At 41.3% G+C, this 25608-nt stretch overlaps 1 protein-coding gene across 1 annotated transcript; it reads right to left on the reverse strand.

The window, feature by feature from the left end:
* Positions 1 to 851: 851 nt before the first annotated feature.
* On the reverse strand, positions 852 to 24269 carry mrc2 (mannose receptor, C type 2). Its single transcript, XM_054607476.1, is given in 30 exon segments — positions 852 to 3192; positions 3311 to 3337; positions 3550 to 3726; positions 4273 to 4392; positions 4638 to 4787; positions 4965 to 5114; positions 5117 to 5126; positions 5248 to 5486; positions 5586 to 5694; positions 5781 to 5947; positions 6277 to 6385; positions 6620 to 6762; positions 6851 to 7019; positions 7283 to 7449; positions 7579 to 7611; positions 7887 to 8016; positions 8096 to 8192; positions 8269 to 8411; positions 9064 to 9281; positions 10301 to 10449; positions 10545 to 10660; positions 13484 to 13588; positions 13748 to 13902; positions 15282 to 15473; positions 15563 to 15706; positions 15991 to 16104; positions 16584 to 16748; positions 16877 to 17050; positions 18643 to 19047; positions 24009 to 24269. Coding segments are annotated over 30 exon segments (4425 nt in total). The 5' UTR covers positions 24136 to 24269; the 3' UTR covers positions 852 to 2971.
* Positions 24270 to 25608: the final 1339 nt, after the last annotated feature.

Genomic DNA, 25608 nt, shown 5'->3' on the forward strand with positions numbered 1-25608 from the left:
AGAGACACATTAAAAAACGACAGGCAGCGGGGTTGGGAAACTTATAAACAACTGCTGGAGTGGATAACCCCTGGATGCTTTAAACTGAGTGCCTGCGGCATACAGATGGATGAGCTGTGACATCCATCCTAAGTGAGATGGATTACACAGAGCTAGTTTGATTTGAATAACAAGCTATTTGCTGGCACTGATGTGTTGCTGCAGAGGTCCAGCTCTCTGGCAAGAAGTGGTCACAAGCTCCCATCACACCAGGTGATCGGTTTCAAACATCCACTTGTCGCTGTGTTCGTCTGTCTGTATTAACATAGTCAAACTGGGTAGATGGAAGAGGTAGAGTATGGGTTGTAGCTGCTACTCTTACTATTACTCCTAATTAGCCAACTACACTAGCAAATTTTCATCAGATAAAATCACATATTTAAAACCGTTCAACTGAAGACATGATTGCAATCACAAAGAAATGGAATTTCTGAACCAATCACAACATATAGATCAGTAGAGCTATGTAGGAAACAAATAGTGACCAGGGGAGGGAGAGACAAAGGTCAGATGAATCAAATGACAACAACATGCAGGAGGACGTGTCTCATACAGCAGGCGAGGTGTGCCCTCTTGTGGAAAAACAGCAAAATTGCAGTCCACTGTTTATACAAGTTATTTTCCTAGCTCACTGACTTGTTAAACTCGAGAACACTTACCACAAAGATACAAACAAATGGAGAGCATACAGTTTCTCTCTGTTTGTGACAATGTCACATTAAAATTTGCTCCACAATTGATAACAATCCATAAATAACTTTGAACGCAGAAGCTTTGAGAACATAGACTTTATTCATTTCATATAAAAGTGACAGAAAAACAAAACAAAAACATGTGCTTCAGCTAATCTTCACAGGGACAAGATCTGACCTGCATCGCAGAGATGATCTCATTTAGGGAACACCGATGGTCTCGCATCTTCACCTCACCTTAAACAGTTTTCATTCTACTGTATACAAAGACAAACCTTTACAGTAAAACCACCAGCAGAGGCCAGGGTAAACCTGGGACAAACTCCTGCACCCTTTACACTCCTCCTTGTCTGCATGATTCCTCTCTTCCTACAACCCTGACTCCTCCTCACACTCCTCCTTTCCCCCTTTTTCTCCTTCATCCAGTTTTCCTTTTTTTTTCTATCTTCTTTCTGACCCTTCATGTCCCTGAGCACCCCTTCTCTGATTGGTTCCAGACGTGCCACTGAGCTCTTCTTGCCGACTCAACATTCCACAGCTGGAGACTGCACACACTCACTCACACACACACACACACACTTCTCCTTCCCCCCTCTCCTCCTCCCTTCCCCCTCTATCTTAGTCCAACTCAGGCAGCAAAAAAAAGTATTTTTTTTTTCACAGCAGCACTGTGAGACACCAAAAGCCTCAGACTGAAATGGCTGCAAGAAATTCCTGCAGGCAGAAAGACAGAAATGCACTCAGAAGCAAGAGCTGAGGGGAAAAGAAAAATGTTTGAGAAGGCAAATTAACTCGTGGTCATTACCCTGCGCAAATGTGAAATCTTAAAATGACGTAGAAAAAGAATGGAAGGAGGTCTTCGTACACAACATAGTGAATTCACTTTTAAAACATTCTTTGGCTCTCATATATACAACATAGTCATTCACTTGAGGGTTTTTTTGTGGGGCAATGAGAAGTTTACAGTCGTATTTAAGTCAAAACACATATTAAACCTGCATCATTAAAAAGACAAATTGTGAAAAATATCTGAGTGATAAAGCATACAGAGAAGTGAACTGTGTCCATAAAAATGACGAATCAAGAGAAATATCAAATTGCAACTGCTTTTTCATGTTGCATACAAAGAGGATTACTGCTCTTAAAAATTGCTGAATCAGCACCAGATGGTACATTAGGAGCCAAAACAAACACAAGTTTGGAATGACTAAAGGCAAGTGACGACCAAGAATGAATTAACTCAAGATAATAGAAGAAAGTGCCAAAATGAACAGAGAGCCATGGGAGCTGAAAGTCCGATAATTTCATGACAACTTTCAGTCCTGCAGTACCAAAAAGACAATGTAGTCTACTTAAAGACCAGCTTTCAACACTAAGTACAGTACTAAGTATTAGTAATGCGCACAAAAGTGTACTACCCTCAGACGGTTTACCACTAATAATGGTCCCTGTCACCCTCCACACATTCACATTTGGACTTTTTCCTCCTCTGCTCTTCTGCCAGCTGGTGCTGACGTGTCAGATCAGGAAGAAGGAGAGAGGCGGACTCACAAAAACCACACATGCATCATCAGTAACAGTTCTCTACAGCTGCACAGATAACGAAAAAAATCAATAGGAAGGACATGAATGCAATAAAACAACAAAAACACACCTCAAGTTCATGTAAATACTGTCATGGCAAAACAGAAGTAAAAGAAGAAGTGAATTTGGTCCCAAAGTAGACTGTGGCTATGTATTTAGAGGACAGAGACAAATGGTTTCAGTTAAGAGTCGATCTGTGGCTGTGATTGTACTTTTTTGCTTTGTAAGTCTTTCAATCGAAATGGGAACAAAAAAGCAAATTTACACTGAGCAAAAATTTACATTGGCACCAGAGGGGACAGTGAGGAGTGATTTCATAAAACCGATTTATGTTGAACTTTTCCAGCTTCTGCAATTAACCTAAACTCCCAATAGATCCGATTATGACCACTGTTGTGGACGTATGAAAGGACCTGATTTGTCTGGAGAGAAATTGGTAGAACTGTTAAGTCTTGGTAGAAAAGGATTGAGAAGGCGGGGATTCAATTTAAAAACTAAACATCTGCTGCGCTCTACACAGCCCTTCAGCACTTTAAAAATCTTTTTTGGTTTTAAAAGAGACAACAACATAAATGCCACAATGTCTGTCTGAATCAGCCTCTTCTGTGTAAAGTTCGGTCCCCGTTCTGGGTTGGTCGTTCCAGGTCGGTTTTCTGCTACTCTGCCTGCTCGTTCAGCTCCATGTCAGACACCAGGATGTTCTTCTCAACCTGCTCCCCCTGGTTGGAGTTGGTGCGGCTGTAGCGGGCCCCTTCATAGGACCCCCGGGACCCAACAGTTCGCCGACGGTACAAGTAGATCACGCCGACTATCAGCACCACCAGCACCAGGCCCGTCACCATGACAACAATCAGAGTGGGCAGGTGGTCGTCATCCACTAGGTAGAGGTAGAAGATGGATGTCAGGACTAGTATAAACAATTCACTCTCTGGTTAGGTCGTGTATTCTGAGTTTCGAATGAACAAAGTAGAGCAGTAGCAGTAAACCAGACTTACAGTTTATAACAGGTGAGGTTTCCGCAGCTGGAAACGAAAGAAAGGACAGTTAGTAAAAATGAATTGATTTATTAATTGATTTGATGTTAAAGGACCCTGTTTCCTCTCCTGCACATGGAATGATTTAACTTGCGCTGGTCTCTTTGTTGACTAGTTTAATCTCCAAGTCAACTAACTCATATAGACCTGGTTCTGGGAATGAGTTCCCCTTGGCTAAAGCGGTCTTATGTGTTGCTTACTGCGAGGCATCTTGCAGATGACTCCATGTGTGCGATTTCTGCAGGAGCCCGGCTTCCACAGGCCGCTGTTGCTCTGGATCCAGAAGCAGGAGTTTGGGGACAGAACGGAGAAGCCGACATCAGCCTCCCAGTTGCTGTACGACATCACTGTGTCCCCGTTCCACACTAGGCCTCTACCTGCAGCAGGAACAGATGCACACACACGCAAAGGAGCTTTAAACAAACTCAAGCAGAAGTGTTTATTTAGTTGTATGTGAATGAGAGCTAATACATCATATAATGTTCTTGCTGACATCTCTTTTTAGTCATAGAGGTTTCCAATAGTAGATTTGGTTCTTCCTATTCATTTACCAATCATAATTAAGTACATTCCAATTAAATTACCTAATAATGATTCATTAATTAGCAATCTAATAATTGCTCATTTATCTAATAAATTAATTGTTCTGAGATAATGCACCTTGCTTTGATACGAGAGAAACTGATTTAATTAGTTTTCTACTTAATTAATTGTTTCATGGTTTCATATGTTATATTTCAAATCATAATCAGTCACGTAATCCTTCTAAGAAGAGTGACATTTATTCAATTAGGAAAATTATCTAGAAGCAAAGTAAGATAATTTAACTACAAGCATCCTTAAATGAATACACTTCTGAAGGTTAATAAGTTTGCTGCTTTAGAGAGAAATGAAACGAACAGTCTGATGAAATGTGGCTCTACCGTTCACGCTGACGCTGACGCCCAGCCAAGCTCCGTGCGCCTGCTCCGCATTGCTCTGGATGTGTTCCCATACAAATCCATTCTCTGTCGCATCCAAGATGGAGAGAAGTTCAGCTCCCACTAGAAGAGACAAACAGAAAGAAATACACTGAGATGGAACAAAGGGAAATGTGAATTGATCATATAAGGAGATTTAACAATGGTGCAGCCAGCTCAATGGACAACACATCTAAATTTAGACATATTGATGCATTTTGTCAATTGTGTTAGCAGTGGAGAAGGTCAGAAGTGTTGCACTTAATTGGCTTTCAATTCAGTATCATGAGCTGTTTGGGCAGTACAACATGAGTCAGGAGGAGAGGTACCTTTTTTACAGGATGTACGTGCATCCTGCTGCAGTCTAAGACTTTGCAGGTTGAAGGCGTAACAGTGGTTTCTGAAAGGCACCCACGACCACTCCCCCAGAGAGTGGGGGCACTCGCCGGGGTAGATCCACTCATGATGCACAGGCTCATCTGGCAAGGAGACAAACAACAGAGATGAATACATTTAAAAAACTCTGAGGTGTTTCAGTTTTTACACGATGTGTGCACACACAACAGCACTGAGTTTGGCTTTTCTGATTTGTTCGGTGCATTTGTGCCACATGTTAATTGATATTATTGCTTGTTACATTACATTACATCACGTACCACCAATTTGACAGATAGCAGCCTGTAGATTAACATCACAGTGAGTCATAGTCCACTGCCCAGTAGTGGTCATGTGACCGCATCCAGTCAGCTGATGGGGCTCCCCATCGTTCCAGTTTGAATACGACACTTCATCTTCACCCAGCCAGTGAAGCTCCGTCCCTGAAAATGTAAACAAGTAAGTTGCAATTCAATGCAGTTTCTTTCAGCCAGGAAAACATTGTGGCACTTGTGTAACTATATTAATATTATAACAATATATACTGTAAGTTAATAGGCTCACTCCATAACTGTAGATACCAATCCAGGCAGGCCGGTGCAGGCTGTTGATCAGCAGTGTGAGGTAAGACTGCTGGTAGGGGTCCCTCACTGTGGCAAGGGTCCCATTGAAAGATTCACAGAGGTGCAGAGCACCAGTCCAGTCCAGACGCTTCTCCACAATGCGGTAGGTCACTCCACCCAGCTCTATGGGCTTTGACAGGGAGGCAGGAATAAGAGCTGGGGCCGCAGGGAGACCTGAGTCTGAAGGGACGACAAAGTCAAATAATTCGTCACACTTCTGTTTGTGGTGCAAATATTCTGCACCTTTAAAGCAGTCTATAGTATCATAATATATCACACCTTGTGACCTTTGACAGATGAAGCCATTGCTTTCCATCTCACAGGCGCGGGACGCCCACATGCCGGTGTTCTTCTGTGGGTTCCCGTGAATCATCGCCACACAGTTTCCCTGAGAGTTGACAGTGAAATCGTTAGAACAGGGACAGATCCAGGACACAACCATGACACGTACCAATAGGTGAGTGTTGTGGGTACCGGGTTCTTGTCGTGGTGTGGTCCGCTGTTGTCTAGTGGCTCTCCGGGAGCCCAGTTGGTGTAGCTGAGGAGGCCAGCCTTGGCCCACTGGAAATGACCTTTAGAATCTGAGGTCAGACCCACCCAAAGCTCAACACTGGCATTTTGAAGCAGTGTAGTGACAAAGGCTGTGAGGAAGAGAATCGATTGCATCAGTGTTCATGTGTGTGGTGAGACCCTTATGATCAGGGATAAATATAGGGACAGTTTAAAATAAACATGAATATCTAAACCACATACTTATTGTTAATTCTTACGATACTAATATAACATACTACATCCATTTGATACTGCTCACAATGACAGATCATACACATTTGCCACATATAAAAGTAATTATACCTGAGGATGTAGGTCATCTATACTCAAGTGGAGAGGTTAGTTTATTAACTTTAGTTGGGTCCAGCCCCACCTCCCTGCTTTTAACTTTACACCACCTGTATTCTGCTGTATTTACCTTGCTCCAAATGATTAGACACCACTGCCAGTACACCTCTCTGCGTTTCACATTTGATCTTGGCTGCAGACCATGTGACTCGGTACGGCTGATCAAAAACTCTGAAACACTACAGAAATACCAGATGTTATTGCACACATAAAAAAAAAAAAAAAAAAAAAAGGCTTAGGTTAGGTTGAGTAAAGACAAAAACAGGTGAATGAATTAAACGTTAATAGGTACTTAATGTTTACTTGCTATGATTCACTGCCGGTATTGTATACTTATTTGATACCCTACATCCCTAATACAATTTAACAAAATAATTGCATTATGCTGGGATACTGGTGTGTTGTAGCTCTACCTTATGTTGATAGGAAGACCATCCGTCAGGACAGCCTGAAGGTGGGTGGGGGGATGATGGAGTTGGAGGAATGGTGCCTGTGACATTCACTCTCTTACATATGTAGGGCAGGTCAGAGTGGCACTTTTGATCAGCCCACTCCACTGTTTGGGAGTGAAAAATACAAGCTCATGCATGCGTGTGCATTATTTGATTTAATCTCATGAGGCCTCACATTCACGCCGTTCTTACCTTTGCTGGCGGAAGTGTGGACACATCTGCGATCACGGCTGACTGGGTGCGGCCTCCCGAGGGCCCAGGACACGTAATTCAGCACAGAGTGGTCTGACCAGCGGAAACGGCCATCGTTTTCAGAGGTGTGAAGCCCCAGCCACCAGTTGTCACCCTCCACCTTCACCATCTGAATGTGAGAGATAAACTGTGAAAAAGGCATGTCGAGGCCTCACAGGCTTTTAAACAGGCAGGGCTTGACTGTAGAAAAGGCTGCCAGCAGAATAAAGACAATAATTAGACAGATCACACAGGTTGATGCTTGTTTGGCATTCCTGAGGGGATGCCCTCATAAAGATGGATTGCCTAAGAAGCCACCAGTAATTAATTTCCTTTTTGGATTATATCAACTCATACAAACAATGATAAACATTTAGATAAAGTGTGCAGTGCCTTGCTTAAAGTGTTTGCCAGGAAAGCGTCCTCCTCAGCTGAGTGGACGGAGGCCAGCGAGGAGTCAAACCAGGAGCAAATCCTCTGGGCCTGGTCCCAAGTGGTGCGGTGGTCAAAAAATTTATACTCAGCCTCCTGGAAGCCAATCCACTCCGGTGAAGTGGTGGCTGACAGATGAGGGATGAAAAAAAAAGGAAAGAAAGTCATGAGACATAATAGGAATGTTTTGAAATAAAGCCTTAGGAGATGGGTTCAGTATGCCGAGAGAAGTTCAAAGCTAAGAAGATGAGACTGACCTTCAGAGATGTCCGTTTCCTTCTCAATACTACCTGAAAGCACACACACAAGATGAAAGCGTTTTCATGACATACATTATACGAAAGACCAAAAATGCAATGAGTAAAAGGGAAAGGAATCTTGAAAGACTCAAACAGAGAGTGACGCTCTGAGAGTGAGGTTATTTCTAAAGATGAAAAGAAAATGTGACACATGAAATAAAATACAAAAATTCTGAAGTATGAATTGAAGATGTCTAGTGCTTATGTACCAATACAGTATAGGACTTTTTAAATAAGCCAATAACAAAGGTCCAGTGTTGTTGTACCTCTGGGGATCTTGCAGATCCAGTCTAACTCAGTGTCACAGTGCATGGCCAGCCAGATCATAGTGCTCAAGTCTGCTGCAGCGCATTGCCTGATGTTGTAGAAGGAGCGGCCGAAGTTCTGGTACGTGAACTGAGACACAAGCAAAGCGTTAACAGATTGTGCTGCTCAGTATCTGTAGACAGTTAGGTTGCATCGTGTCGTTACTCACAGCCAGTCCATCGCTCCACTTCCAGCTGCCATTGTCCATTGAGTTTCTGCGGTTCAGTCCAATCCAATACCAGTGCAGATCGTAGTCCTCCGACTCCCTGTGGGCCACATTATCATCAACATCGTTTTCAACATATTACATCACATGTCATCTGGTCAGAGGCGCACACTCACCCAACGGCCTCATGGAGGACCTGCTGAACGAAGTGCTCCTCCTCTGGGCTGCTGATGCTCAGCAAGTTGGCTCCGAGTCTCCGGCAGGACAGGTGAGCTTGCAGCCAGCTCAGCTTCTTCTCCATCTGCGAGGAGTGAAACACCTGTATGGACAAGAATTTGGTGGTTTTAGCTTATTTTTGTTACAGATTTTACTGATTTAAGTGAACATTTTGGTAATTCTATACTTTATTTTATTTAGATTACTTTTGTGCATGGCTGTTCACTTCAAACAGATATACATACAGTCAGAACCTGTGCAGTGAATGCTCCGTGCTATCTAAGCCATTAAAAAACATCTTCAGAAACACAAAATATCTAAGACTAATGTATATCTAAAATGTGATTAATTTCAGTTTTGAGTTCAGAGTTACATATAAAGTATATCTGAAACTATATACATGTTCATAATCTAGATGAAATATAATTCTCTATTATCATAAGACTGGACAAGACATGTAGAAAGTTAATCTAAATAGTTTATTTAGTCTGAAGAAGTTGAATTTATGTTTCTAAATCACCTTGAACTTGTCATCCTACTTTGTAAAACGTGATCATATCTCCATCTACATACAATACATTCAGATGCCTACGCATTAAAATGAGGAATAATTAACTATTCAAATATTAGCCAAGGCCATTTAAGTCCGAGACTGAATTCATTAATTATTGAAAACCAAAGTGTGACAGGAAATTAAAAGACACTTCCAGCAGAGTACTGATGGTGTGAAACAGTGAAACATAGCCGGGGTGAACCTTGTAACAGTAGTGCAGGTTGCTTTTGCTCTTCCAGCCGCTGGGACAGGAGCCGCTGAGGCTTGGGGTGGGCTGAGGGACGGGGGGCTCGGGGCTCAGAGACGTGTCCTGGTTCTGACGGCAGATGAATTTTGCCTTTGATGACGCACACTCCCTCACCTCCCACAGACCTGTTGCGAAGCCCGTTGCCATGGAGACGCAGCCGCCGTGGACGTTGACTTAAAAAGATACAGGGTGAAGCGTAGGTGAGTGGAGAGAAAGAGACAAAGGCTACACTGATGAAATGTGTGGAAATAGAAAAAAGGAAAAAGAATGTGTGGAAAATGTGATGACACAATTCTTATAAGGCAATTATGAATGTCGGATGCTACAATACATTTTTCTCAAAAAAAAGGGCAACGTTTGCTGTAAACCCTGTCTAATCTCCCTTAAGAATATATCGTATTTCAAAAACACAGTAGTGGTCTTCTACATGATGATATTGTTTCATTTTTATTATAGATAGATATCTGTCTGCACATGTGTCTATGTGATGCTCTCTGAAGCTCATATAATTACTAGGGCTTTTCTTCTAAAATGTCATGATTCAGTCACATGCTTTGACAGCTTTAAAGAGAACAAATAGAGGTGTTGTGGTTAAACTGTGGTAAGTTTTTCTGACACTACTCTACCTCATAGGTGCAACCTTGGGGGTTATAAATATCATATATAATAAGTGTTCATACTACAAAAACCTACAGATTAAGTAAACAAAAATAGACAGAGATCCTTTAACTAGCCACGTCTACTAGAGAAACAAAGTGCAGCTATAATCTGTGCAGAGTTCAGAGAGTTCATATCTTTGCCTCTTGCAATGACTCTAAAGTCAGAGGACTCACCAACAACTGTTTTGTGCATCTCCAAATCTGGTTTTGAAATTTCAATTCATCCAAACTCCATAATAGCATGAATTTTTCAAGGAGTATTCTCCCGTGTGCTGCCTCATTCAGAATACTTGGGACCAATCCAGTTTCTTCTCTGTAGATTAAATCCAAAATTCGCTCTGGTTCAGAATGCACCTCATGTTTAAAATCTCCAGCTATAGAGGTTATCTATTCAAAGCAACAGTAATAAAGAAATGAGTAGAAAGTGAGTGGTGAAGATACAATAACTTTCTGCATCCTGTAATAAATTATCGGATCATATTTTCACTTCATTATGTAAATCATTAACATGCGTGTTGATATATATGACCTACCTGGCTGGTCGCGATTCCAGTTTGTGTAGGACACTTTATCCTCACTGAGCCAGTGGAAAGAGCCGGGGTTGACCTGGTCATGGAGCCCGATCCAGAAGGAATCACCAGAGCGGCCGAACACCAGGCTGTTGGCAAAGGCCTGCTCGAACCTTCAAAGATTTACAGAGACATTTAAAAAGGCTGCCCTGACAAAACACTGGGATGTCTGTGTGTTTTATGGTATGTATGTGTTGCTTTTTGGCACCTATTGTTAATGGTAACAAGGGCGGCTTCATGGTCCTCACAGGACTTCCTGGCTTCCTCAAAGGTAAACAGATCTTCTCCCACCCAGTAACAAGCTGGGCTGTGCCACTTCCAGCCCTGAGAGGAGAGGAGAGACGAGGAGAGGAGAGGAGAGGAGAAGAGAAGAGAGGAGATTAGAATGATATGGAAAATAAAAAATAAAAATAAAAACATTTCAAATAAAATAAACCATTCAAAGAAAGCAAACATCTTCGAAAGCTGTGCAAAAATGTAAATTGGCTGATAAAAAAATAAAAATGTAGATCTAGATATGCACCAAAATACACATGCAGGCTTTTAAATTGATCATGTTTCAGTAGCACTACCTAGCTAGGCCAGCTTCAGGAACTATGGCAATACATAGGACAACAACAAATAGGAACATTAAAGGAAAATAGAGAATCAACAGAACACAGAACTTTTTGGGGGTAGAGGAGGTGTTGGAAGTAATAAAGGAAAATCTCACAGATAGAAAGACAATCAAACAACATCTAAAACACAGAGTAACCTCCTCTGCAGTGGTAAAAAACATAAATGGTGTCTCTCAAAAAATAATTTAAATGTCATTTTAACAGTCAAAACAGAAGTGAGTCCACTTTCACCAGTCAACTGTATCCCAAGCACAGAATAAAAAGAACATGTCTAGACATGCAGAAATAACTTTTCCCTGGCCTCAAACCCTCCTGACAGATCATGTAGGCCTACTATAGCTGTCGACGTGTACAGATGCAAAGAGCAGCCAACACACAGAAGGTCACAAGGGGTGAGGTTTTGCAAGACAATGCTAGTTAGAGACAGTTCGTCTACAGTTTTGTGTGACTAAGCCCAACCTTTTGCGCAACCATATATGGCATCTAGACAAAACAAACTCAAAGATTACAGCTGCTGGAGAGGCTTGATCTGTTGAAACTCAAGTCTCCTTAACACTCTTCACTATCCTCCTTTTACCTTTCTTACAGTCACAACATCAGTGTTGCCCTTTCTCATGTTCACAACAATATGTAACAGTATTGAGATGTATTTCAACTAAAATTAAGTATGTAGAAATGTTGTGAAACATCACATCTGCTTTCACCCTCAAGTCTATTATCCATTGAGTTTTTGTTTTCTCCCCCATAAATGATGCAGAAGCTCCACCACTAAAAACATTACATTCAAGGCCTTAAATCATATGAAGACAAACAATATATTAGGATTTTTTTTGAGGGCCCTATGCAGCAAAAAGTGTTTTTCTTGTAGCTGTTTTTGCTGACAACAGCTGCCTGCTCTGGCAGAAATTGACACTACGAGAGCAATGCAAGTGAACTTAAAGCCAGACAGCTAAACAATGAGCTGAAAGCTTTAAAGCTCTGTAAAGCAGAGGAGCGCTGTAGATTCAGGTGATGATTCTCTGTAGGTTCACCGCTGAGAGCGACCTTTTTCACATTGTAACATTGTATTGTTTACTATATAATTTTATACTTTGTTATTATAGATAATATTGATTATAGTCCCTTTGAAATACACTTTCTGATTTTTTGTTGTTCTTCCTCGAGAATTTGAGGTCACATTTTCAATTATTGTGGGGCCCCCATGGTGACCGAGGGGCCTAAAGCAGCTGTTCAAGCCCCAGGCAGCCTCTGACATTAGAGATCATTGTTGTCTCATCTCTCTGTTTATTCATACGTGAAGCAACTCAGTTATTCTGATCATAAAATCACTATCTTTGGAAGTATAAAGCAGAAATGCAACACTTTAGTGTACCGAGTAACTGCTCCAATAAGTATGATAAATGAGAGCATTACAGTGATGAGCAATCCATTACATTTTTTCAGTAATGAGCCCAGCGCTGGATGGGGTATGTCATTTTTGCTGAGGCAGTCAGCAGGTTTTCTGTCATCGTTGTTTCACACGGTGTGTGAGACAAACCGCACCGCCACAGGGCACTGCAGCGTGTCATGCCGAATGACCCCAGTCGCATTACCCCCCATGATGCCTCACTCCTCAGGGAGAGGGGTAAAGATTCATTACACCAAACAAAGATATACAAATATCTTTGTTGAATGTAGCAGCTGGGAATCAGCACGACTCTCAAATTCAGATCTTTTACATCATAAATCAACGCTTGACGATAAAATACAACATTGCTGAAGGGCACAAAGATACACAAACACACACTTTGTTTACATTTCTCACAGTGATTATCCACTAAGTCACACATTACTGGAACAAAACCTTAACTGTTCACTTGGATGGTGACCATTAGCAGCAATGGTCAAGTAGGGGCAAGTCAGGTATGAGAGTCTCATGTGGAGAGAATTATGGACTGAAACCAGAGACAGATGTAGATGGATTCTCCAGATGGGATTTAGTTTGCCATGTGGTTACAAGTAGTCAGTCATGATGGTGCATTTCTGTTGTATGTACTGAATCGTTTGTTGAATGGAATTACAAACAATACGTCCCATTTTGAATACCTTAAAAATATAATGTGTTCTGTTTTGTTTTTTTGGCTCATGAAGAAGCACAGTATTTGTTAAGCTGATGGAAGAATGTATGCGTCCAGAGTTCAGTTTGTCTGGGGCACGTGTTAGCAGTCTTAATGAAGTGATTTATTTAACAGTTACAGACTAGGGGCGGACAAGTAGACCATGTGGAAGGGGAGACAGGTCAAATGTGAAGCAAATATAGAAATAATTAGTATAATAATAATGCCCCTAGCAACAGTATAGACTGTCAGCAGCTGGAATAAGAGCACGGAAATGCTACTGGAAGTGTGAGATATAGAGAAAACAAACACAAAATAATTGTATCTAGTCCTTAACTGGAAAAAAAAATCAGTAATCCAAAGCATAAGCAGTACATATCAAGGAGAAAACTAGGTATGTACCAATGAATGCAAATTAAAAAAAAGAGTAGTACTTGTTTGCAGTCTTGGTGCTGTGGCTTCCCATCACTCTTTGTTCCCGGTTTCTTACAGATGGAGGCCAGAGTCAGATTACAAGGGCTATCATCCCAGCGGCCCTCCTGCACATGTAAGCAAGACACAGAGAGAAAGAGAGAACACAGATGTTAAATATATACAAACGGAGGAGACTCGCTGACAGTGAGAGTCCATTAGTCCATTTGAGGTGATTCAGGCCCCGGACTTTGAGGGTCAGTGTGAGGGTGAAGGGGGTCACTCACCGCTCCCCAGATGGAGACGCAATCTTCTTGGGTGTTGCGGAAGTTGTTGGGTTCAAAGGGGTGCCAGTAGGTGAAGATGACGGGCGTGTGGTCAGTCCATTGGAAGTCCATTTGCATATCAGTGTCATGGAGCCCTATCCATAGCTGGTCTATATCTGACAGAAGCAGTGGTGGAATAAATATTCAGATATTTTACTTAAGTAAAAGTAGCAACAAAACAGTGTAAAAATACTCCAGTAGAAGTACAAATCTGGCATTAAAGAGATTACTTAAGTAAACGCAAAAACGTATTAGCATTAACCTTGATGCATTGTGCATGTGTCAGTGGAGCAAAACGCACAGTATTTCACTCAGTATGCAGTGGTGTACAGGTATAAAGTACCATACAATCACCAGTCAGGTTAGGAAGACAATAAAGGGGCACAAAACTAGGGTTAAAATAGGAAAAGGGTTCCATAATATGAAACTGACAAACCTTTCCTAAAAAATTTGATTCCCCACTTCATGTGCTGTTTTTCAGCTCAGGGAAAGCAGTTAACTGCCTGGTTTCCACTACATTTCAGCTTAGTCTGAATATGCAGGCATTAAATGTAGGAAAACAGCTGGAAATATTTTACTTCTTTAAAAGAATGATTAACTTTTTTTTATGAAGAAAGTATATACAAATCTCTCAGAAAGCATTTTAAATGATTTTCTTTTTTCAGGCTGAAAGACAGAGCTGATACATTGATGCATCTATCTTCCATGTGCATAAAATAGAAACTGAAGAAAAGAATGTATAGAGCATTCTGATAGATTTTTGAGTGAGTAAACTCTGTGTGAACCCATTAGACTTAAGTAACATTAGTAACAAAAACTCCTATCAGGGGAGCAAACTCATCAGGGATGAAAAAGGTGACAAGGATCCGAACCCCCTAGGGGGGTCCGGGGCATGCTCCCCGGGGAATATATATTTTTAAATATATATATATATATATATATATATTCATATGCTTCAATGTTATTCCAGTAAAACACAAATAAGCTGCGGCTATCCAGCTTGGATGGTTTTCAACTTTCACAACCCCTTTAACTTGTATTTGATCCTTTTCCGAACAAGGGAAAGGGAAAGGGAAATGTTCTGTTTTTAACTTCTGTTTATTGGAATTTTACATGGATAACTCACAGAATCAACATTTGAAATACTTCCTACATAACTCCCTTCCCATGAGGACGTCCTCCAAGTAAGATCTACACGAATCACACAAATGACCTATTTTGGATCAAAAACGGCAATTTCGCCGAAAGGTGACGAGTTTGCACCTATGTCCTATTCTTTGTTTTTTCCTTGTGATGCTTATTCTTCTTTCAGACAAAATATCAAAGTCTCTTACTCCCCCTGACTGGAACAAAGGTTATCTTTTAAAATGTGTATTACATTGCTTAAAGTCTACTACTTGATGGTTTCTTGTGGTACAGAGATTGAACTTGAAGTAGCAATGCAGTTCAGAAGAAAAGTTACGGTGCAATTATTATAAAAAAATGGACAACTCACCTTTCTTCAGGTTGCGTATGATGAACTCTAGCTCAGGTAGGGTGTGGATGCTGACCAGGTTGGCCTCCATCCTCTGACAGGTTTTCTGAGCTGTATCCCAGTCAATCTTCTCTGAGGTCAACTTGTAGCAGCCAGCCTGGAAGGCCTGCCAGCCCACATCACACTCATATTTCTCATCATCTGCCCACGAGTCTGTGGGAGCAAAAAGATAAAACCATTTAATTATGGACTTTGGCACTGCGGCATTACTGTAAGTGCTGTAAAAATGTCTACACACTGACCAGTAGTGAAGGGGTCCAGAGTGGCATTGGGCCTCTTCTTACAGACGTACGGCAGAGCAACAGAACACTCGCGGTTTTGCCAACGACCTGATGACTCAGTTCTTATCACAGCACAGTTCTCCTCCTCAGCATGGTTTGGCTGGTCTGAAGGATGAGAGTAAGAAAAGAAACTCTTCAAAACATATCTATTGCCAAGGTACCATTGTTCAAGGCACTTAACCCCCAAATACTCCAGTGCTCGACAGTAAAAGACTGCAAATGCTCTGGAAGGCCACCAAGTGTGTATTTGAACTCAGAGCAGTATGTTGCTAAATTGAGCAAACATGCTCATTCAGCCTTCTGTGGGCAATTGATGTTTAAAAAAAGACCACAGAAACGACAAGCTTTTAAAAAAGCCAGAAAAGGTTGAGTTGTTTTTACAGTCTGACCTGACTCCCAGTTGAGATATTTGAGTGGTGAGGAGTCAGCCCATTGCCAGCCTCCACTGATGTCCAGGTCATTGAGGCCGATCCACAAAGCAGCACTGTAGCCTGTGAGTAAGCCTAAAACCAAAGAAAAACATATTTCTCAATGTAATGAAATACAACAAAAACCTTAGGTTTTCTCTGTGTTATTTTGTAAAGGCAGACACGATAAAAGAAAACACTCAATAGTGTGCTTCTACTTAGGCCAAACAGTTTGTCATGATTTTAACTGTCAACACTGTATGTGGCAGATGACATAATTGTTATATAATAATGGACTAATATTGGCAACAGGGTCACAACATCCCAAAAAATCAATTATTCCTGTTGGAAGAGTGAATGTGCAAAGCAAAGAAGAGTAATTATGATGCTACACAGCACATTTCATCGCTCTAGATTGCAATGCTAACTGTTTGCTCAGTGTTGATTTATGTGCTTACTGGCTAGTTCTGAGGTTTTATTTGCTCATGTATTGTGTTCAGATTAACTGCTACAGTTGTTACAACATGAGTAGATGCCTCTGTACCTAAAAGCACACATGTGCACATTGACTTTACCATTGATGTATGTCTGCTCATGCAGCTTGGTGATGCTCAGCAAGTCTGCTCCCTGCTGCTGGCAACTGATCCGAGCCTCGCTCCATGACAGCGTAGCCTGGAAGTTGAACTGGTAACAGCTGGCTGTCAGTGGGTCGGTATCCCAGAATGTCTCGCAGCCACTGCCTGACAGTGAGGGGAGGAGATAAGACGTTAGGAAGAGATAACAGTAAAGTTAACAGTTAGGTGAGAGGGAATTGTGGAGAAGCTCGCTGAGTTTCTTGCAATTTCTCCAGTGCAAAGTGATAACTCACTCTTCACAGGACAGAAGCCCCAACGCTCGTCTTTGCCATAGTCGTAAGTGGTGGCGCACCAGAGGTGACCGTCCTCACGCCCGATACTGGTGCAGTTGTGGAACCACTGGCCATCATACAGGAAGGGCAAATAGCAGGGGCGGCCATGAGAGTTCCCCTGGATTGTGTAGATCTCTGCGGAGCAAAAGGGGGGAGACTTTGAATCCCTGCATGCCGCAGGAGAGTCAGACCATGCTTGTGTTGCCAAGTTATGGCTGTGAACTGTGCTGAACTGAAATACCTTGTCTGTTTTCCTAGTGACTTGTGTAATCAAACACATGGTGAAAAACAGAGGATGATGTTACAGTCAAAACAGTAAAGTCAAATAGTGGTCAGCAGCAGGAACAAGAAACAAACAAAAATAAGCAGATTATCAGGAAAATGCTATCATGAACTTCATTTTAAAACTGAATAAACAGCTTCCATTTCACAAAAGAATTATTAGATCTTCATATTTATATTCCAAAGCAAGATCTTTTTTGAACCAGGCTAGTTTGATTTATAAACTATATAAGTATCTGTTTCTATAGTTTAACAAATGACCCTGAGGTTGCTGTTTTGGTCTCTAGATTCCAAAAGTGCTATGTGGTGTGAATAAAAGAGCAACAGAGAGAGGGAGAGGCTGGATCTGTAGTGTTACCAGAACAAGTCAGGCCAATGGAAAGTAGGGCAGACATGTTAAACGAGGGAGGAAAGATTTCTGAAGCTCCCTCCCTGACTTCCCTCTCTGCTCCACCGCTGGCTGGCTGGCTGCAGTGGAGTTGCTACTCCGCTGACTAATGTCAGAGGCATTCCTCTCCAGCAGCGAGTTGACTTCACAAAGAAACTTGTGAAAATCGGCACTTGAAAGTTGAAAATGTCTGTGCGCCCATTTCCCCTTGCCCCAAAAGAGTTTAAGAGGCCGAGGAGAGGAGGGATAAGGGAGAAAGTACAGGGAGATTTTCTGGTCTTACGTTTATGGCAGATCTGATTTTAATTGCAATGAAGCAGAGCCTGTTAACTGTCGACTCGCAGTAAGGTTTGTCAGTTGACATTTTACATTCATAGTAAGGATGCTTAGCTGTGAACCATCATGGTTAGATTTAATCTGGACTGAAAACCAAATATAAATACAAATATACTTGAGGGCAAGGACAACTCTTTGTGTTTACTGCAGTTTACAAACACCAGCAATGTTGTCTCCTCAAAGATGCCCTAAAAGAAACTATATCCATTTGATCAGATACAGCTGTGGCATTCACAACAGTAAGTCCATCGGCCGCACTGAGGCAGCACATCATACAGTAAAGGAGCAGCTCACTGTATCACTGCATCACTGTATCACTACAGCTGGGAAATGAAGGACCTCAGTCAATAGAGAATGCTTTGCATTTTCCTCGAATGGGTGCAAATTGTGATCTAATTTCTTATTTTGAATAGATTTTATTTGGTTAAGGTGTATTATTTTATTTATTTGTTATCACTATAATCATTTTGTTGGCCAACCTTATAAGTTAGCATCGCACTGGTTCCCTCGACAAATAGTCAATGGGATTTTGACCTCAGTTTTTGGATTAATAAATTTGTAATCTCATCCCTATTTTCTTTTAATCAAATTTCAATATAAGTGATCACAAAAATAACTTTTAGATAAATCTTGAAGTGTAGTTATTTTGTAAAGCTTGACTACCAATCTGAAGAATCCTTGCTGTGCAAATCTGATCCTGTTTGATTACAAGCATGCTTACCACGATATGCTTTAGAGCACAGGTCCTGCAGACCGCCATGCAGTGTCCATTTGAGATTTGAAGGGGAGGAGGTTGAGGAGCTGTTCCAAAACATGGGCGTGGGAAGGTAGTTGTTGAGGTTGTCCAACACCTGGCCGCAGTTCCAGGTCCAGCGTACTCTGGGAGGCTCACGGTCACAGGTGTACACGCCCAGAGGAGACTTTTCCGGATTGGAGGTGACATTCCCAGTGATCACGCCCAGGCACAGTGAGGAGCCCAGGTTGAACAGGCGACCCCGGGTCACCCACTTCCAGCGCTGGCTGTCTTCCTCACAGGAGGTTGACAAGATGAGGGAGTGATCCCGCACTCCCAGGCACCCCTGGGGGCCCTCATTGAAGAAAGCAAAATCGTCAGAGTCCAGCGGCGCTGTGGAGAGAGAGGGAAACAATGGCATCAGTCGATAATGCTGATTAAAACAGGATTCTACGTAAGCAGCTAATGTGGCCAGAGAACGGGTCAGCAGCTGGATCAATATCTCCAATAACGGATGCAGTGCTGAGTTAGGGCTAGTTTGAGTTGGGGCCTCTGATGTTTCTGTGTAATACACTTCAGTGGTATAAATCGTAATATTAACCATGTAATAACCCTAAAATCCTGTATATACAATGTTTATAAAAGCTCTCAGAGAAAGTAACTGCAGAAATGTTCTGCAACAAACTGCAAAGTGGTTGCATGTGTTTTTAATTCAAGTTAATTAATGACGGTTGAAGTATTTCAACATGCATCAGGTGTCAGGAATTCACCCCATTCTCAAGGTTTGAACTGGAATTGCCTCTCATCTTGTTCACTACATTTTGCGATGTCTGGCTTTTACTATGGAGTGAGTAGCAGTTGGTGGTTTTGGGGGACAAATATATATCGATAAACTTAATCATGAATATCTGTAGGGTGACTTCAACATTTGACCCAAATAACTGAATGTTTTACTGGCCTGGATTTGATTAAATGATGAATCCTTGTGGGTGAAATGGGTAGCTGTTTTCATAGTGCTGTACACAGATGCCTTTATTTGCATTATTTCAGTGTAATTCTCTAAGGAGCTATAGCTGCTTGCAAGATGTTGACCTTTGAGCTTTGCAGTATTCTCCAAAAAAATGTAAAAGTTAAATGTTAGCAGAATACTGAGAGTTACGGGTCACAAAGTGTTGAACTTAACACATTCAGAGCAGTGGCTGGACGCCAGCCTCAGTGACTGGAATATCAGGGAATAAACCCAACTCCCTTTCTCAAAAAAACATGTGGTTTTCCTTCATTCCCTTTTCCCCTCTGATTTTTCTGAAAGGATTTAGACATTGGTAACCTAGAAGCCAGGATTGTGAATATAGAAAGACAAGTCATGAGTGTAGGAGTGACTCTAAATTAAGGTCCTGCTAAAATACACATAAATCCCTTCTCTCAGATCTAAGATTCAGGGGAGAAAAAGTGAGACCCTCAGCATTCCTACTCGGCGGGCTCTTGTGAGTGGCCAGGAAGTGGGGAAGGTGGGAAAAGATCACTGGGCATTTGCCTGAAAAACACGACTCTCCTATGTGGACACTTCTCCGTTCAGCCTGTGGCAATCCCTCGTTTCCTACCCCTAAGCTAAAACACTCCAAACCTCCAGTGCTGCTTTTATATACACAGAGACAACAGAGCCTCATCAAGAGCCCCATAAAACTCCCTGTAATCTGGAGGAGACGACAGACACGCCCTCTTCTTGCACTCAGCCTCTATGGTTGAGTTTCTCAGAAGCAGTGTTAGTTAATTTGGTTCGTAGCAAACACAGTAAAGGAGCGTAGTGGCACAGCGGTTCAGCATAAGTCTGGAAGAGCTCTGCATGGTGTGATGAGATATAATGAGCATGCTGTTTTTATAGAAGCCATCCATTTTACAGTAACACCCAGCTGTTGGGCTTGTTTACTGCCAGCTCATTGTTTTAGTAATGAAAGATTCCAGTGTTGAGGGACACAAAAACTCTTACATTTTCTCAGGGAGGTAAAACTTCTACTGTATCCAAACACTGGTCCCGCTAACACAGGACATCTCAGTCGCTTTGGTTCAAGACTTCATTTCTATGAGGCTTTTATTAATGCAACATAATCCAGAGCCGGATAAAAAGTAAAAAGAAAAGAAATAAAAAAAGACAGTAAAGAGCTGTGGAAATTCCCTGCCTGGTATAGCCATTTAAAGTGGAAGCGAAAGTGTTACAACACAAAACATCACTGATTTCTGTCAGATCCTGATTTGCTGGGTATTTACTTGATGCATTGATTAATCAATTTGATCACAAATTGCATTTATGAAGATCAGGTTGAAGATTTTTTTTTGGGGTGGAATTCTTGCTTAACAAATGACTATTGTATGCATTATATTATACATTAAGCCCTCAGGATAGTTCATATAAACCCTCTGTGACAGGCATGTCCTCAGTTTACTGCTGTAATTCATCTCTACTCTGCAATTACAGCACAATGGGGCGACTACCACAACAGACAATAAAGTGTTGATCTACTATAATCTTAGCTCAGGATCTAGTTACACCTCTCAATACAAGTAAGAACCTTACATATACTTGAATAGACAGAGCTACACAATGCTGACTTGTAAACGAGACAAGGCACACATGCCAATAAATCAGTTCTATGCCATTTTGTCACAATAGGAATTAAAGCCACCTTTAAAAATAGACCACATTGTCTGCTCCAATGGTGCCTGTGGGAAGATTTTCACACAAGAACAAGCCCAGAAAAAATCAGCATTACACTGAGTGTTGAGTTCACTTCAGTATGTGAATATAAGCTCAGTATTAATATGGTGACTGTATGAGAAGACCCTGGCAAAAGCTTTTGAACCACTAGACAACCTGAAGCTGCAGTTCCAGACAGCGAGATGCAAATTCAAGTTTTAATTCCAGTCTAGAGGGGACACAACTGGATGTTTGATGTGAGGAAAACTCCCTGGCAATCAGAGAGAGTGCAGAATTCCAGATTAACTTTAAGCCATTGAGCTCTGTGAAAAGCTAAGCCACAACAGCTCTCCTGCTGTGATCTCATCCTCTTCTTTTGGCCTGTCACCCCTTTTTTCAACACTGAAGACAGTTTCCTGCTGAAGAGAGAGGCTGACACTCATAGCCAGGGACAAGCGCCAAGAGAGGCAGATGTTCCCAGAACCTCCACCTCTTCAATTCTATTGGACCAGGTTTGAGGACAATACTTGAACGTGGGTGTCGAACCAACAGCAGGTCTCAGCTTGAGAAATTTAGAGTTCAACAAACAGCAATGGGCAACAGCAATGGGTGCCACCCATTGCTGTTGCCATATAATTAAAACAAAGTGGCCATTTCTTATTCATTTATTTTATACACTGTATATAACCTATCAAGAGATCAAGACTGCTGTTTGAGCAGAAGCCATTTTCCCTGTAACCTCTCCTTATTTTAACAGATGTCTGAGATTTAAAAAACAGACCTTTAACTGACCAGTGTGATAAAATGGCAACCAACAAATAGGCGGGTAATTTCAGCCTGCTGTGTTTGTTTCTTTGGTGTTTTATGGTGGTCTGGCCTCTGAAGCAAGCCAAACTGTGGATAGTTTAAGAGAGAGGCGCTATCGGGAGAGAGGAGCATATTTGCATCCTTCAGCGTCACTCAGAAACAGTAACTTGAAACTCTACAAAAGCGCATATCAAATTTAGAACCCAAAGTACAAACTGTAGGAAACTTTCCATCATTCCCACACTTAGGCATGGTATAATGGGGATAACGACATCTCACGGTTTAGGTAGTAAAATCATAGTAAGATAAGAGTTATGTACTATTGCAGTAAAAGGACTGCTCAAATTCATTTTAATGGGTATTTTGTGTGGGACCATGAACAACTTTGCTCTGAACCTTTGCACCAGAGACCACCACAGTTAAGAGTCAATGCTGTCTCCACAGATAGTGAATTTATCTTGAAATCCCATACTAGATGTTAGTCATGCCCAAATAAACTCTGTTGCATTGCAGTTCTGCCATTTATGAATCAGGGGAATGGATATTTCCTATAAATCATCTAGTATCATCACTGTCACCCTTTTTCTTTCCTCCATTGATTTCCAAAAGACATGCTTTAGGACAGCACAAAACTCACATTACTTATGAAGTTACACACAGCATGAAAGTTCATGACAACATGAAGAGCTGTTCCCAATCAACTCACATAACAAATAAAATATACAACATTACATAAAACAAATCAACAACGATAATTCCACCCTGAGATCCCTCTGCAGCTCATCCATTTGGTCCGAAAGTGATTGAAAAGGAACTCTTAGCTTTGGCAACTCGGGAATTTGATGGCAGATGGTTGAAAGTCAATTTAAAATTACGAAACTAAGTCTCATCAAAAAATGCTCCGGATTATTTAGGATGCAGCAGTATATTCTTAGGGATAAGAGAGTAAACCTACAAAATCTGATGTTATAAGAAGCAGTATGACGCGCTGAGTCTGGCATGATGATACCATCAAATTCAATGAGGTTACTTTTAACTCTCTTTTTCGTAAAATCAAACAGATTAAATGTAAATGATGAGAAAATGTATACATTTTCTTAATAGGAGCTGATTGTGATAAGATGGCCAGAGATGACAACATAGTTTGCCCAGTGTTCACTATTTAAAACGACATTACTTGATACTAACGTAAATATTATTTCTCTTTATATCCTTTTTTGTGCATAAAAAAAAAAGAAATCATGCCCAACATCTGTTGAAGTCCACATGATCATCTCATTAATTTACTGTAGGAAAGTCAGTGACAGTAGGCAAGTTATGTTGGAAAATATTCTTTGCTGTAGTACAGTGTTTAGGTGGGTTTACCCTCCACAGCATCCCATAACATGTTATGGTCTATAGGAGCGGACTGAATGTGTTAATTGCAGCCTGTAACAGGATGTAAAGGTCACATCTGCCCGCAGGGTCATTCTACAATGCAGCCTACAAAAACCATTGGGCACAACAATAGAGCAACAAAGCGAAAAGGTAGGTTGATTTGCGGCTTGAATTGAACTTATTACATAAATAGAAATCACAATAGAGACACTAAGCCAGCACCCCCTTCCCTACTCCCCCCGCTTTCCTCCACATCTGGTTCCACTCACTGCTCGGACTTATGGTTCGTGGCATATCGAGGCACCCGAACCCAGAATACGCAGAAATGATCTTCCAGTGTCTGCTTTCTAATGCATTTTCTAACTGCAAGTCGTTACAAAGACAAAGGCTTGCACAATAGGTTAATCGTCGGTTCTGTTTTTTTTTTTTTCGACTTTCACGGCAATAAATGTAAGCAGAAGTTGATATTTTTCCTCACCCGTGACGCTCCTCTTCAGTTCCAGACTAAAGATGAATAAATATAAAGTACATTTGTAAAATATAAGTTGCCGATTTGTCCATGTACTCCTTGAGTCCTTGTTTCGGTGACGACCGATGCCTTGCATGCTCACAACTAATTTACAGCACACGCACACACACACACGCGCGCGCCCGCTGCAGAAAAACAAACCGAAAAAAGCGAAGACGGAGCAGCGACTGCCCCAGTGTTTCACTCCGAGGACGATGGTGCGGAGTTGGTGGCGAGTTTGACCGCTAGAGCTCAGTCTGCCTCTTAGTCAGAGGAGAGTGAAATGAATGGAGCAACGTCACCAACGTGTGTGTGTGTGTGTGTGTGTGTGTGTGTGTGTTTGTGTGGTTCCCAAAATGAGGTCCGGGGACCTCCAGGCGCCTGTTAGAGGACCCACAATAGCAACCATGTGGTACACAGAGGGAATGAGAGAAGATGACAGTAAAACAAAAACTAAGTAGTCTGTGATAAGGGTGATCAAATCATATATAAAATAGGACTTATAAGAAAATATTCTTACTTTATTTCAGATCTTCCTGTGTTCTTTCATTTACATTACCATAATGTATCGTTTAATACATTCTTCTTTTGACTGTGAGAGTTTGGCCTCTTTTGTACAAGAATTTTAAAGGATTTAAGTGTTTATGTTCAGGCTTTTTTTTTTTTTTTTTTTTTTTTTGCAATGAATTCATACGTCAATATATTTTTTCCAACTGTTGTTTTTGTCAAGAGTACTTAAACGCAGAATAACAAGATTAAACTGCGAAAAAATAATAAAAAATATTTTTGGAGTAAGGTTGATTTTTTTTGCCTTGTGAATGAACTCGTCAACCAATCATGTTGTGTTAAATGGATATATTAAATAAGTACACTATTGTATGCAACAACAGAGAGGCTCTGTGGACTAAACCAAGACCGGATATTTTGATGATCCTTCTAATCATGACAAAGGCAACAAATCAGATCCATTTATTTAATTATTATCTTTCACAATAAGTGCCCTAGACATACAGTGGGGGAAATAATTATTTGATCCCTTGCCGATTTTGTAAGTTTGCCCACTGACAAAGAAATGAACGATCTATAATTGTTATGGTAGGTTTATTTTAACATTGAGAGACAGAATATCAAAAATAAAATCCAGAAAATCACATTATATAAAAGTTATAAATTGATTTGCATTTGATCGAGTGAAATAAGTATTTGATCCCCTAACAAAACATGACTCAGTACTTGGTGGAGAAACCGTTGTTGGCAAGCACAGAGGTCAGACGCTTCTTGTAGTTGGTCACCAGGTTTGCGCACATCTCAGGAGGGATTTTGGTCCACTCCTCTTTGCAGATCTTCTCCAAATCCTGAAGGTTTCGAGGCTGTCGCTTGGCAACTCTAAGCTTCAGCTCCCTCCACAGATTTTCTATGGGATTAAGGTCCGGAGACTGGCTAGGCCACTCCATGACCTTAATGTGCTTCTTCTTGAGCCACTCCTTTGTTGCCTTGGCCGTATGTTTTGGGTCATTGTCGTGCTGGAAGACCCATCCACGACCCATTTTCAGTGTCCTGGCTGAGGCAA

This window comes from Anoplopoma fimbria, chromosome 11, assembly GCF_027596085.1.
Source record: "Anoplopoma fimbria isolate UVic2021 breed Golden Eagle Sablefish chromosome 11, Afim_UVic_2022, whole genome shotgun sequence".
NCBI lineage: Eukaryota > Metazoa > Chordata > Actinopteri > Perciformes > Anoplopomatidae > Anoplopoma > Anoplopoma fimbria.